This window comes from Bolinopsis microptera, chromosome 5 (genome assembly GCF_026151205.1).
Source record: "Bolinopsis microptera isolate Bmic1 chromosome 5, MBARI_Bmic_1.0, whole genome shotgun sequence".
NCBI lineage: Eukaryota > Metazoa > Ctenophora > Tentaculata > Lobata > Bolinopsidae > Bolinopsis > Bolinopsis microptera.
The window spans coordinates 16,983,279-16,998,743 of record NC_087076.1 but is presented as its reverse complement, the minus strand read 5'-3'; the positions used below and the strand labels follow the sequence as shown (position 1 = coordinate 16,998,743).

The 15,465-nt window shown below is 38.5% G+C and overlaps 1 protein-coding gene across 1 annotated transcript; it reads left to right on the top strand.

The window, feature by feature from the left end:
- The first annotated feature begins 815 nt into the window (after positions 1–815).
- LOC134814918 (glutaminase kidney isoform, mitochondrial-like) lies at positions 816–5,801 on the top strand. The gene is made up of 11 exons (XM_063823257.1): positions 816–1,040; positions 1,225–1,327; positions 1,786–1,913; positions 2,068–2,197; positions 2,316–2,500; positions 2,629–2,796; positions 3,073–3,199; positions 3,648–3,863; positions 4,027–4,254; positions 4,440–4,578; positions 4,945–5,801. The coding sequence occupies exons 1-11, from the start codon at positions 913–915 to the stop codon at positions 5,115–5,117; spliced, it is 1,725 nt and encodes a 574-aa protein (XP_063679327.1). The 5' UTR covers positions 816–912; the 3' UTR covers positions 5,118–5,801.
- The last annotated feature ends 9,664 nt before the right edge of the window (positions 5,802–15,465 follow it).

Genomic DNA, 15,465 nt, shown 5'->3' with positions numbered 1-15,465 from the left:
TTTATGAAGGAGCAAGGTAGGAAACTATTCCGGTAGATTTTCGGAATGCTTGAACAATTATCTAAGATGAAAATGTCCTCAGATTTTGAACAAAATTACTCCTTAATAGCGTAAAATCGATTTGAAAAGTTGTTACTTTGTCAAAAATCAAGTTTTTAAAACACTTAATTTGATGACGTCATCAAGTGATGATGATGACGTTAAATTATTTTTCAATACAATGTAAACTAAAGCTTAAACGATTATCTTTAAAACCTGTGGTTCGAGATGACTGTATCGTTTATACTTTCGAGTCTACGGACACTTAAATGTAGGCTACAATTGACTGCAAAAAGCGTCTATATTATATATATATACATCTTCACGACAATCTGTTGTAAAACAGGGGTTCCAGAAAACCCACTTCACGATACTCCTGAAACATGAAATTTTTTTACAGTCGATTTGGACAAGGTCTAGACGCCCTGCAAAGTTTCAGATCTCTAACTCAATTTTAACATGGTTTTTAAGGCACCTGAATATGGCGATTTTGGGTTTTTTACCTAATTTCGTATAACATGCTGGCGCGTATTTTGCGCAAATTTCTTAAAAACCTCCATATAACTATTTCTTATTCCTGTCATCTTTAACATTGAATTAGAATGTTTTGAACTTAAATGTACCTGCTGATCTACTTTCGATGAGTCTTAATGCCTGGAAATCAATAAAGGGGATATAATAGTATAGGGGGTAAATAGTATTGTGAATATAAGGGCGACGGTAATGCTTGCCAGCATTGTGATATCGTTCCGTTCTGATAATTAAATTAAGTTGGTTTAATCATAGCATCTTCTTAATATAAGATTACTATAAACTTGATAAATATGCTTACTCCTTACTATTTGTCATTTTGTTTTTTTGGCTTTGTGTTGAATGTTGACCAGCTCTTGTATCATGGTCCAGAGTAAAATTAATAAACCCAAGTCAGGTCGTGGAATGGTCCAGAAGACAGAAACAGATGGAGCAGGATTTCTGGGGGTACCTATTACTAGCAAGGCTGTGTACGTAATATTTCATCTTCATAATCATACCGACCTGACCCTAGATCGGCGCCTGCATAACTTCACGAATCGTACCTTTCTGGTAACACCTTCTTTATTAGTTTTCGATGATTTTTTTGGCACTTGTCCAGATTTATTTACAGGAGTTTAAATGAACAGCATACCAAACGTTTGTTCTCTTCAGCTCGGAAGTGAGTAATGTTGCCAGCAGTTCTATCGACGAAAGTCTCTTAGTCGAGTTTTTAGAAGAGGATGGGGTTGATGTCTCCACTGCTAAATTTCTTCACGTAAGTTTTAGTTTTAGTCTGTAAAACTGTAATTAACAACTCCATCGGTACATCGTAAGACTTACGTTAACTCATACCTCGGATCTCAATGCCAATATATTTTTAGTTATGAGTGTCTTTCAGTTTCGAATTATTATTCTTAAGTCATTATCCTTTAAATGCAATAACAAAACATATATCTTTATTCTTTAAGACTAAATTACACCGTATACCTGATTAGTTAACTTTGAAAGTATGTACATCTGTAAAGTAAATAATATAATTGAATGTAATCTTTTACTTGCAGAGGATAGTCTTGGCAAAAAATATTTCTGCTAAACATGTTCTTTTGACTTTTGGAATAGTCATATTTGCCATTTAACGAAATATTTGTAAATCAAAATTTCGTTCTTTATATTGAAAAGAACTATTTGTATTTCGTACTTTATCAGCGAACTTTTAAATTGTTTACATTTCAGGGACTAAACAGGAACGGGCTGCGCCCTCTAAGTGATCCTCGCTTCAAAGATACTATAGATAAGATTAAAGCATTAGGACACGACCCTGAAAGTATCCCAGAAGTCTTGTGCATGGAAGATTTCAAGAAGTAAGTTGGAATTGAAGTGGCTACTTAATCATAGTTAATGTGATTTTACTCATGAAACTCATCTGAGAATTCGCTCGTACCCGCCCATAAGTTTATCTTAGTAGGTTATTTAAGTCGAATTTGGAGAAAATTTCCAAACGAACAAATATTTTAGGTGTCTGTCATCGAACATGGTGTTTATAACACAAGCTATTTGTGGAAATTTGGTCATCCCTAAATGGTGTGAGTTCACTTCAGTTATCAAGGAAATTTTCGATGAGTGCAAATCCTTAAAACATGGAAAGGTGAGTAAAGTAAAAACTGACTGCAGTTTTTATTTATTGTTAGCGAGTATATTGAATTCTACATGCCCATCAAACAAATATATAACTTGTTCATAAAATGATCTAAGCAAACATCCAGGTTGCCGATCTAACGCCACAAATGGCGAAAGTTGATCCAGAAAAGTACGCCATATCCATTTGTACGGTTGACGGACAACGATTGTCATTGGGTGATTCCAAAACAACATTTCCGATCCAGGACCTTAACCGTGTTTTGTTGTACGCTCTGACTTGCACCGAGAAATCTGTAGACTACGTCCACCAGTTAGTAACAATACTTGGCGTGAGATGACCAATGAAAATATAAACTTTTGTTTCCTTTGCCTACAAATAATACTGCTAAAATTCGTCCTTCTTTTTAACGCCGTATCAACTGTATTCTCACTATATAGGTACATCGGAAAAGAACCCAGTGGTTCGGAAGGAGAGGCCCTGAACCTAAAAAACAAGAAACCTCACAATCCTCTGCTTCTAACTGGAGGACTAACCATGGCTTCCCTCATGAAACCAAGCCTTTGCTTCTCAGAGAGATTTGAATACTTCCTCAAGAAATGTGTGCAGTGAGTATACCTTAGTTTGTTATTTAGCAATTTACAGCAACAGCATTAATTGTTGATGTACAGCTGAGTGAGGAGCTGCTACCAGCGAGTATCATCATTCCACAATCCACATCCTACCACCCCAAACTGAAATTTCACGTACCTACCTACAACAATGACATACTAAGAAAATTAGATCTTCCTTCACTAATGCTATCTTTTTACCGGGCGCCCATTTTTAAAACAAATCAGGCTCTATCCCTACTCCTTGCACGTCAGTCGTCAGATTATTCGCAGGTTTTGTGGGAAGGAGTATGTCGGGTTTAACAACTCTCTAGCCCTCTCTTTGAAAGACCATTCCAATCGACTGTACGCCATCGGTCATTACTTACGGGAGAATGGATGTTTCAACAAAGAGGCTAACGTTAGTTTATGAAATTAAATTAAATTTTATAACTGCTGGTTAAGAGTACTTCATATTGGACGCTTGTTACGGTTAAATGTTGGAAGCACTAGAAGACATGTTGTCATCAGACAGGTTTGCAGCTCATTTCTTGGCACTTGAAGGCCGAAATATATTTGAATAATTACGAGATATGAATGTCATCAAAATAGGGTAGCATATCGCGGTACCGCCCGCAAGGAGAGACGGAGCTTATTCAGTAATCGGATTAAAATTTACAATGTCGTTTCCACAAGATGATTAACGTTCCTATTTTCTACCACAATTATACTCTGACCTTGGATTTTATCAATTTGTATCTCTCAAGTAACTGGGTAGCAAATTTGTGACTATGTATGCTATTCCAAATATGTAACCAAGATAGACATAAAATTCCATTAAAAACTGACAATTATCATTCCACTTCCAGGCGGACTCGCTAGAACAAACAATGGAACTTTTCATCCACTACAGTGCAATTGATATGTCATGTGACGCCGCTTCTGTGATGGCTGCTACATTGGCATCTGGTGGACTCTGTCCACTGACTGGAGAGAAAGTGGTGTATCCTGAAGCTGTGAGGAACTGTCTCAGTATGATGAACTGTTGTGGGGTTAACGATTACAGTGGAGAGTTCATGTTTGAGGTCAGAAAGTTTGAAAAGCTAACCCATTAGACTGTATTTCTTGACAATTGTCCTGCGTGACGTGCGTGTAGTAGTAAATTTATTTCAGTTTTATCTCAGATTGCTTTATATTTTTAACACTCCCCCTAAATTTTGCCTGTTTTCAACAATCTTTTCCTCACAGGTCGGACTGCCAGCCAAATCGAACGTGTCAGGAGCGCTGATGGTGGTGATCCCCAACGTCCTGGGAATGTGTATCTACTCGCCCAGACTTGATAGGAGCAGAAACTCTGTTAGAGGGGTTCAGTTCTGCAAGTTGTTCACGGATAGGTTCGTATTCCACCAGTTCGATCCTTCTGATAGATCCAGAACCAAAATCGACCCCAGGAGAAAGGACTTCCACGAAACCAAGGTTTGAGAATTTCTCCTGTGTACCATTTTTGTTGAGGATGGGGCTTGAATAGTCCTTGATTTCGTGAAAAGTGAAGAAGAGATGTGCCGAAAGCGAAATTTAAATCCACGGCCCTGCATTAAGTTATTACCGCTACCTATTATAATAATCTTGTTTCCAAAATTAAACGATTAAATTTCTGTTAGGACCAACAGAGTCTGATTCTGCTCTTTGCTGCATACCAAGGAACGATGACGACACTATATCGGTATCTCAAAGAAGGTGTAAACTTCGCTTATCCCGACTATGACGGCCGTACTGCCCTTCATCTTGCTGTTTGTGGTGGTAAGTTGTAGGTTTACAACCTACCAGGACGCGCGCCGAGTTGGACTCGTCAACGGTCCTGGTAGGTTGTAAACCTACCAATATATGGAACAGATATTTTACGAGTATCACCCGTTAAGTGGTAAGTTACCTGGCATGCCAATCCCTGTGAGCGGTGCTCTTTTTAAGCTTTTTAAGCTTCCTGAATTGCAGGTTTATAACCTACCAGGACACTCGCCGAGTTGAAACAAATATTTTACGAGTATCACCCGTTAATTCCTGAACAGAGAAGCGAGCAATAGACTAGCAAGCTAGGTAAGGAGTTAGGGCTGATTCAAAAGTTGATAAGACTAAGAGTACTTGATGCCAAGTAATCAATTTTTACAGGTCAGCTTGACGTGGTGAAATTTCTGATAGATAAATGCCATGTTGACGTCAACCCAGTGGATCGTTGGGAGAACACACCCCTCGACGACGCTTTCAAGTACAATAATCAGCAGATTAGTACTCTTCTCCAACGTAAGGGAGCTCAGACAGGGGCCGCCATTATTGGAAACTAAACCATGAAAAAAGTAAATCTTGATAATTGTTTAAACAGTTTCAAGTTTGATTTAATTAGGGCGACGAAAATGTATTTTATTATATTATCAGTATCTCTAGCAGCGAAACTGACTATATATTTATAACTTAAGTGAAAAGAGTAATACTGATATGTATTATCAATTATGTTATTTCATTTTATTTTTTATAAGCATGTTTTTAATCCTTTGAAATGTAGCATTTGATGCATTTTGAATCGATCATCGTGTCGACGTGTCCAAGGTTTACTTGAAAATTTTAATGCATGCGTGACTTACTGATCTCTATTCTATGTTTATGAAAATGATATTGATAGCCTGAGGTCCCCAGGTAAATGCGTAAATCCCCAGGTAAATGCGTGACACGTGAGCTACTAGTACGTTTTACTTATTATTACTATACAATTACATGCTTTTTACTATACAATTACATGCTTTTTCAAAAATTTTAAATTTAATTTTGTAATAAACTTTCGCTCTATGAAATATTTAAACTATAAAGTAAACGGCTTTTACTAATTCGCTCGCCCAAAAATTTCACGTGACTTTGGTTTTTATGGTTTTGCAGCCGTACAAAACGGTTTTACATAAACCCTAATCCTAACCCTAACCCTAACCATAAGTATAACCCAAAAGCTATTCATTACCCTTACCACAACCCTAACCCTAACCCAAGCCCTAAACACTAAACAATCGAATTCAAAACGGTTTTTTGCCCATAACTCTCCAGGGAAGCATTTTTACCCTACGTCATGAGGGGTTATTCGGAATCAGTGTCCAAAAATACACCGATCGAGATCAATTTTATACCCAAAGGGCATTTTCACAAGAAATTTCTTAAAATTTGGGCGAGCGATTTAGTAGGAGCGAAATTAAACATGAGGCTGAATGAATTGAGTTGTGAGTGACGTATTTTCATGTGTAATCTGTTTTACAACGACCTTGTTCTAATATTAATAATATAGGCCGAACCTACGCGCGTTTAAAAGAATTTGCGCTCTCATTTTAAAACGTTCACTTTGACAAACCATAACTCTCCACCAATCAAGTCAAATTTCAATTTTAAAATATCAAAAGAAAGTAGAGAATTTCGCCAACAAGAAAGGGGACTTCTGGATGGGTAGGTAAAAACGCGATCTTCGCCCTCAAAATCGACTTTTAAAACTTCATACATTTTCCGCCGAAATTATAAGTCTTATATCGCAAAACATCCCCCTACCTCCCTGCAACTCCCCCCCCCCCCCCCCTTCCCCTTCTCCCCCCTTCCTTCTGCTTTCTTTTGCAGCTGAAATATGAATTCTCAGCTCTCTCGCCTACCCAGAAAACCTTACCGCCTGCTGGGCTTGCTAGATGTGATAGATTTTCAACAGCACGTATGGCGTCGCGCGTCACATCGAGTTTACCTTTCACACGCTGCATTTAGTTTAGTAGTCATGACAACGACATGACTTTGCAAAGTTTAAAAGCTGCGATCTTTAATTTAGCCGAAAATCAAACTTTTCGCTTTAAATCAAAATCTAAGTTGTCCCCAATTGTGCTCCTGGGGAGCCTCCTTTAAATTTACGAGACGGACATTTTGTTGAAAACCGGAAGGTTCTATCTATTTTACTTTTGGAGATATACCCCAGCCGGTAGGGTTTCCTGGGTATATATATAAAAATAAATAAAAAAAAAAAAAAAATATATATATATATAAGCTCAGCAAGTATTCCCTTGCTATGCATACCAGGACCCATCTTGCATCTATCGACAAATACCTCGGATCTGGATAACATGACCTTCAAGTGCAAGGTCATGATTAGATGTGTAACGTACATTACTGGGCGGCGCTCAGCCTGTCATTCCGCCGAAGGTAAAAAAGCGTTACCTAGCTTGCTAGTCTGTAGTCTAATGCTCGCTACTCTCACGTATGACTACGAGCTGAGAATCTCGAAAAGAGAGCCGCGCGCCGCATTGGGATTGGTGTGCCAGGTTAATTAAAGCGACAGCATCTTCCATGCCAAGTTTAGCAAGTTATAATTGTGTTGTATTGTGTATTTGATTGACGATGTCAACCCTTCCAGATTGTTGCTCTGCGAAGCAAAGCAACGATCTTGTCTTCGATGCGAAGCAAGAATGCTAGTTTGCGCGGCGCGTCGAAGCGGCGAAGTCCTCCAAATTGTGTAATATGTATTTTTAAACATATGATGACTTCGCCGCTTCGACGCGCCGCGCGACTTAGTATTTTTGCTTCGCATAGTCGATTCTTGCTTCGTCGATTCTTCATGCATCGTCAATTTTTGCTTCGCATCGTCGATCGTGGCTCTGCTTCGCAAAGAAACAATATCGATGGATTGACATTGTCAATCAATTTAAAACACTGTCCGGTTTGTAGGTTTATAACCTACCGTCCTACCAGGACGCACGCCAAGTTGAACTCGTCGACGGTCCAAATATTTTAGGAGTATCACCCGTTAACTTACTGGGCCGCGCTCATATCAGCTTTTCATTCCGCTGAATCTCTATTCTATGTTTATAACGTTTATGAACATAATAGCCTGAGGTCCCCAGGTAAGGCCGGCCCTGAACGACTATTCGAAACCCTAACACTCTTATCTAATTCCAACCCTAACCCTAGGCTTACCTGGGGACCTCAGGCTATCATGTTCATAATAGAGATTAGGCGGAATGACAAGCTGAGCGCGGCCCAGTAACCCTATTATAGGCCTAACCCAAATTTTAGAAAAATCTCGAAGATCAACTAGACTGTAAAGTGATTTAACATGCTTGATTACTTTTATATATATTAGATCTACTATACGGCATCTAAACTGTATCAAATCATATCATTATATTATATTACATCATTATATTATATCACAATGCATGATGCATGAATGACGGTTTAGAAGGTTTGTAGGTTTGCTACGACAATCACAAATCAGTGTGTTCACATAGCCATGTGCCTACGCGTACTGCGTGACGCGCTTGTTGCTACTGCAAGCGAGAGGGCTCTGGTTAGAGCAAATCAGTGTGCGTTCAACTTCAGGAAGAACAGGTCATGCATTGATCAAATTTATTTACTCCGCACCGTTATACATAACTTTTTTTGAATATATATTATATATATAATCTCCCCTTGCCTCTCAGGTTGTAAGCTTGATTCACGATGTCAATCCTTCGCATCTCGCCGATCTGCATGTGGTTGTGAGAAGCATTATTGGATGCGCGCATTATTGGATGCGGGCGCGACCCAGCAGTTGGTAGTGCATCGCGCTACAAGTTGTAAGCCCACCGCACCGCGCAAGAGCAACGAGTGCGCGGCCGTATCGTGGCTTTCGCCATTATTGATTATTATTAAATGAAATGACGATCCCTGTGTTGTCTAGGAGCGAGCAATAGACTAGCAAGCTAAGTAAGGTCTTATAGGTTTATAACTTACCAACAAGACTAGACGCGCACCGAGTTTAGTTTGACCATTGTTAATGATCTGGCCCGGCGCGCGCTACTTCGTAGAACTTGCCGTCGGGCCAGTATCATGATTTCGAGAAGAAAGCGGCGCGCGCTACTTCGAAGAAATTAAGACGAGTAACATCCGTCAAAATTTAGTTGGACTCGTCAACGGTTATTTTAACGGGTGATACTCGTAAAATATTTGTTTCAAATATTAGTCGACGAGTTCAACTCGGCGCGCGCGTCTTGGTAGGTTATAAACCTATAAGTTAACCCTAAGTGCAAGTCTGCCGTTTTCTGACAAAAGTGCTTAAGTAACACAAGGTTCATTTTGTGCAAATTGAGGTTAAAGATTTCAATTCCGTAATTGCTCTGGGCTAGCTACTGTCCAATTTAAACTGCACCCACTATGTTTCTAAGGTACTTTGTCGACTTTTGAGACTTCTGACAAGGTTTCATCATCCTAACTTTCTTGAAAAATTGTTGTTTTCTTGAAAGTGCCTCAAAATCACAAATTATAGTTTGAATTTCTTAGAAAAGTGCTTAATTACAGTCACATCGGCAAATACTACATGTTCTGATGAAAATGACCCGTTCAAACCATTGGTCATCGAAAGTAAAACGAAAAATTAGCCTAAAACTGTTGTGATGAAACATTGGTTGTAAATAGGGGACACGCTGAAATAGAAAATTTGAAAATTCGTTTTCTGAGAAAAGTGCTTAAGTACAGCCACATCAGCAAAAGCTCCATGTTCTGATGAAAATGACCCGTTCAAACCATTGGTCATCGAAAGTAAAACGAAAAATTAGCCTAAAACTGTTGTGATGAAACATTAGTTGTAAATAGGGGACACGCTGAAATAGAAAATTTAAAAATTTTGTTTTCTGAGAAAAGTGCTTAAGTACAGCCACATTAGTGGGAACTTTATCTGCGATCATTCTGACCTAAAATTTTACGACAAATTGATTGGTGGTGGTTTAAGAACACGAAAACACTCCCTTCTCCCCAGCGGATTAAAAAATAGTCGGAATTCTACCAGCATTTCAACGAAGAGTTGATTGGTGAAAGTACGGGATAATAATAAATAATTTTCTTTCTTTAGAAATTAAATTAAGAACTCAGATGAGGCTTTCTTCATAAAGACCAATGATTTGCGAATTATTGATATCGTAACGCGAGGCAAAGAAAAACAAGCGTATAAAAATGTAACATAATTGTTGTACATAAATAAATGGTAAATAATACAAGAAATAGATGATTTTTAGTCAAACACTCGATTAAGATCTGTTATATCTGTACTATCAGGCAAGTTCATCCAGAATACCCTACTACTCGGGGCCATAAGCCTGCACAGTTTACGTATATAATGTCTTGTTTTTTGGGAGTAGCTATCCCCCGGGGCTCTTCCTGGGCGAAAGCTATTTTTCAACCTATGGAAATGAGTCTCTCGTCTTTTTGTCTGAGAAATGGAGTGAAATGAAGGGAAACCTCGTCATGATTTGTTTTCCATTCCATTTCTACAGACCCACGCTGGAAACTTACAACTTTAACATCTTTAGTTTTTTAGTTGCTTGTTCCGTACTAGGACCTTGGCCACGTTTCAAAGTCTGTGCAGTTCTTGCTTATCGCAGTACCCACCTGTTCAACTGCCTGAACAAAGTCCTTATAATCATGAAGTTGACCTGATTGTTTAATGGACAACTCCACTTTATGGTGGAATGAGTCTGCACTCATAAAGGTGTGCACTGGCTCTAGATACTTGACCGTTATCTTGTCCAGGTCAACATCTGGGCTGTTGATAATTGAACATAGGGCAGTAAATAAAGTCCAACACTTGTTTTGAGCAGAACAATTGTCTGCCCAAATCTGCTACCACCAATCTTGCCAACTGGCAAAATGTTTTATTGCCCTTATCCAAGTCGAGGACACATTCTCATCTTTCCTTCCTGCGATTGACTCATTCCAAAGAATCGCTAAAGGAGCTCCGTCTGACCCCAGCCTCGCGAAGGTCTCGTTAAATGTGACAAGGCGTCTTTAAAAAATCGCCTCCTTGTACTCCGGCATGTGTGGTAGTAAAAGAACTTTCTCCATATCAACAGAGAAGGAGCAGTGAAGCAAATCGCTTCTATCTCTTTGGTAATGTTCCCTTGCCTGTCGATAATCCCGCCAGTCTCAACTTATAAGAGAATAAAACATTTTAGAGCAAATTATGAAGTATATTTTGAAACGTTCTGCTTTGACAAATCGGCAATTTTGACGGCGAAGCTAGCGTTTCTGAAGTTTATGACCATCACCAATCGATCCGCCGTGAAAATGTAGATTTGTTAGTACTGATTATATAGTTTCAGTTGGCAGAATCAACATTTAATTAAACGTATACCTTACAAGACTTTTTTGTGGCGGACCAATTTGCGACGACCGAAATTTTGGCGGTCCGAAAATATGGCGAAATTGAACAAAAACCGTCACATTTCGGACGTCACAGAAAATAAGGGTATTTTTCATCATTTTGTTTTCTGACACAAAGGAAATTCAAAATTTTCTAAAAATCGGTAAAATCATGTTGAAACAAAATGAAACTTGTAAATCGATATCTTCATCTTCCTCTATACTTAAGGGGTCCGGCTCGACTCTTTCAGTTTCACGCTGTTCTCCAGTGTACTCCCAGGAGTAAGATTCTCGGATAAGCGTATTACTTGACATTAAATTCATCATGGAATATTGTGATTATTTGTCCCACCATCATATCACTAACTTTTCAAGAACAAAATGAATCGATGAAGCCACAATTATTGGAATGAGCTAAAAATAATGCGACGGATTCTATTACGACGACCGAAATTTTGGCGGTCCGATAATATGGCGAAATTTCGGGAAAACCGTCGCATTTCGTACGTTATGAAAAAGTCTTGTAAGGTAATGGCACTTAAGCACTTTTGTGAGAAAACGAGCCCGTTTTCACAAAAGTGCTTAAGTGACATAAATTGTTTTTTCCCAGGCCAAAAGACCCACGATCACCAAATTGCCGTCACTAGGCCAGTTTTGGACGTAGAAAACAATGCCACCGTTTTCAGTTCCCGAAATGGCACCATTTTTGAAATAAACGGCACCCGTTTTCCAAAATGTTACTTAAGCACTTTTCTCAGAAAAATGACCATTTTTTGCATTTTAGGGGGTTCCAAAAAGGGGGTTTTGGGGGGTCGGCGAATGTATCCAATGGTCCTCAGGGATAGTTCTTGACCCAAAAACAAAAGTTAGACCAAAAAACCCGAAATTTCCAAAATGTTACTTAAGCACTTTTGTCAGAAAACGGCAGAAGTGTGCCGCGCATATTTAGATTAACACTATTACATCGCACTTAGACCACACTGTACAAATTGAGCGCTGTTGTTTAAATTTTCCCTTTCTGACACCATACAGTAATAATTGTTGTTGACCGACACTATATACACTATATTATGCGATGTTGACATACTATTATCAAGTTTGATATATTCCCTGTAAGTTGACTTAGCTTGTGTTCGGCAGCATTAAAACAGGCCAATTACTTTTCAGGCATCTTTATCAGCAAAGCACATTTATAGCATGTCTGAAAACCCCTGGAAGGTGTTCATTTCAACATGCTTTCTCCAATCGAGGGGCATCGGTTGACACTCGTGCATCAGAATATAGGACTTCGTTAATTCAAGTGTTCTGTTTGATTCAAGATATTTATTGTTTATTATTCTGATTCTAAAGTTTAACCTTTACAGTGCCATGATCTGTGTGCTTTTTAGCTCATCCCATAAATGTGTCCTGGTTCCTAGGGAAATAAGCAGCTTACAACAATACAATGAAATATATGAGAACCTTATTTCAAAAGGGTTCAGCTAACTGTATGGGTGAGTAAGGGCAGTGGCATAACATTGCCTGTTGGCAAACCCCCCCCCCCCCGCCGAAAATGCGCCCCCCTGTCGGCGCCCCCTCCCCTTTTGGCGCCTCTCCCTAAAATTGAACAAATCAGGTAATTTTAGAGGATACTCAGATGGTAAAATCTCTAAAAAAGTGTGTTTCTAGAGCAAAACGTGCAGTTTTGCTAGTACCTCAGTCAAATTTTTCAAAATTGTCCCACATTCAAACGACCCACATGCTTCACTAGTGAACTCTTTTTTAAAGGCACCGGATTCTTTAGCTGTTAATATCAACACATCAGGTGGACTGATTAGTATTTGTTGTATTTACAGATCCACTTCATTGAATTTAGAACAGAATAATGCGTTAATATCTTGTATCAAGAGCATCTGTAGTGAAAGGAATGATTTTGAAACACTCCTTTTAGGAGATTTTAATTTACCAAATGTTTTATGGGAAACTGGTAGCATAAATAGTAATATTGCTAGCAAGAACCAGTTTTTAGTTACTCAACAGAAATTCATGGATGTTTTCAATGACAGTGGTTTAACTTGGTATTTCACCAACGAGACAACTAGAAGACGGCTTGTGAAGGATACTCTCCAGGAGAGTCTGCTTGATCAGGTCCTGTATACAAATGATGCTCTTGTCAACGGTTGTAAGATCGTTTCTCCGCTTGGTAAGAGTGATCATGTTGGGATACTTGTCGAACTAGTTGTTTCGCCGGATACTAGCAAATGTTTAAAAGAGAAGATTATCAAACCTATATGGGGTAAGATTTCCTCTGAAGAGTTATTAAATTTTAGTTTGAAAAATATCGACTGGGATTATAGTTCTACCAATGATGTTCAAGATATGTGGGCTGAATTACATGGTAAACTGGAGACTGTTGCTGCAGCTGTTCCGACTGCTTCGGTTTATCTCGACAACAGACCTGTCAAGTTGCCATGGAGTACATCTGCACTTAAACGAATGAGAAAGAATAAAGATAAAGCATGGGCTGAGTTTGATATTAATCCATCTGATGTTAATTTTAGTTATGCAAGTAGCAAACAACATACTTATGAATTAGCAGAAATTAAAGCTAAAGTTAATTATGAAAAGAAAATTACATCTAATCTGAAGCAGAATTGTAAGTCTTTTTACTCTTATTTACGAAATAAACGTCAAGTTAAGTCTAGTGTGGTTTCTTTAGATAGAGGAGATGGTACACGCACAGATAGTTCGACTGAGTCAGCTGAGGTACTCGCAAGTGCCTTTAGCTCTGTTTTTGTGCGTGAACCACCTGGCCCTCTCCCTAAAACTGAGAATTTAAGACCTGACAATGAGAGTATTGATGATATTGATGATATGGAAGTCAACAGTTCTGATATAAAAAAGCAACTTTTAAAGCTTAACATTTTTAAGAGTTCTGGTCCGGATGGTGTTCATCCGAAGTTGTTGAAATCGCTAGCTTATGACAACAATTTTGTTGAAGCAATAACTAAATTATTTCAAAAGTGTTCAGATACAGGATCTTTACCTGCAGTGTGGAAATCTGCATCTGTTGTAGCATTGTTTAAAAAGGGTATTAAATCAGACCCCTTAAATTATAGACCAGTTTCATTAACTTGTATTTTGTGCAAAGTGTATGAAAAGTTGGTGAGAGCACATGTTTTAAATTTTCTAGAACATCGAATTTCGAAGCATCAGCATGGATTTGTTAAGGGTAAATCGTGTTTATCTAATCTTTTAGAGACATTTGATGACATTCTTGACATTTTAGATGAAGGTGCCCCGGTTGATCTTCTATACTTTGATTTTAGTAAGGCGTTCGACACAGTCCCCCACTTTAGACCTTTGTCTAAATTGGAAGGCTTTGGTGTCAAAGGAAAGGTTTTAGATGTTATTAAAGATTTTCTGACAGACAGGACTATGAGGGTTTCTGTAGAAGGACAATGGTCCGAGGTTAAACATGTTTTATCTGGTGTTCCTCAGGGGTCAGTTCTAGGCCCTCTCCTATTCATTCTGTATATTAATGATTTGCCTGACCTTGTAAAAAATAAGATAAAGTTATTTGCTGATGATCTTAAATTAATTGGTAATGCAGCTAACCACGGTAGTGTTGCTGAAGATATCGAAGAATTAGTTCAGTTTGGGAAAGTATTTGGCTTTTACAATTTAATCCTGCCAAGTGCAAAGTAGTGCACATTAATTTTAACAACAATCCTAATTTAAATTATAAGGTAAATGGTATAGAACTTGAAGTATCTGATCAGGAAAAAGATTTGGGGGTTATTACCCATAGCTCCCTGCTTTGGAACGAACAGATCAAAGCATGTATCGCTAAGGCAAATCGTATGATTTGTTGGATTGTAAGGAATTTAGTTATTAGAGAAAAGGTTGTTATGATTGCTATATATAAAGCTTTAATAAGACCTCATCTTGAGTATTGTGTCCAATTGTGGAATCCACCTGCGGCTCATGGAAGTTGGGGGACTGTTTTGGAGCTGGAGAGCGTCCAGAGGCGGTTTACCCGTCTGATTGATGAGGTGGGTACTCTTCCTTACAGCCGTAGACTGGAAATCCTCAATTTGACAACGCTGGCAGAGCGGCGAATACGTGGGGACCTTATTGAAGCTTTTAAGGTTATTAATGCTATGACAGATTATGGTTCAGACTTGTTCAGACCAAGCAGATCAGGTCTTAATCTGGTTTCATCCAATAGATGTAATAAAAGTGTGACAAAGGTCAAGAATATCCAGAAGTCTTTTCTCCCGGAGCGAGTTATTCCATATTGGAACAAACTCCCTCCGGACGTCAAGAACTCTGTGACAGTTTTAGGTTTTAAAATTAAATTAGAAGGATATAAGATAGATATGATTTCTAAAAGTATTACAAATGATTGCTTTTTTTGGAATGTTTCTAATGAAGTTTTAGTAAGAATTGAGGGAGCCAGTTATGTCAGTAATAAAGAGAAACATAACAATTATCTTTGGTTCCATCCTTATGTGGCAAAGAAGCGTT

What these genes read in the sequence shown, in the direction of transcription:
- LOC134814918 (XM_063823257.1), top strand. Translation starts at nt 913, where the DNA reads ATGTTGACCAGCTCTTGTATCATGGTCCAGAGTAAAATTAATAAACCC. An exon ending in CCACTGCTAAATTTCTTCAC is followed by an intron (nt 1,328 to 1,785) that starts GTAAGTTTTAGT and finishes TTTACATTTCAG; the next exon opens with GGACTAAACAGGAACGGGCT. An exon ending in AGGACTTCCACGAAACCAAG is followed by an intron (nt 4,255 to 4,439) that starts GTTTGAGAATTT and finishes AATTTCTGTTAG; the next exon opens with GACCAACAGAGTCTGATTCT.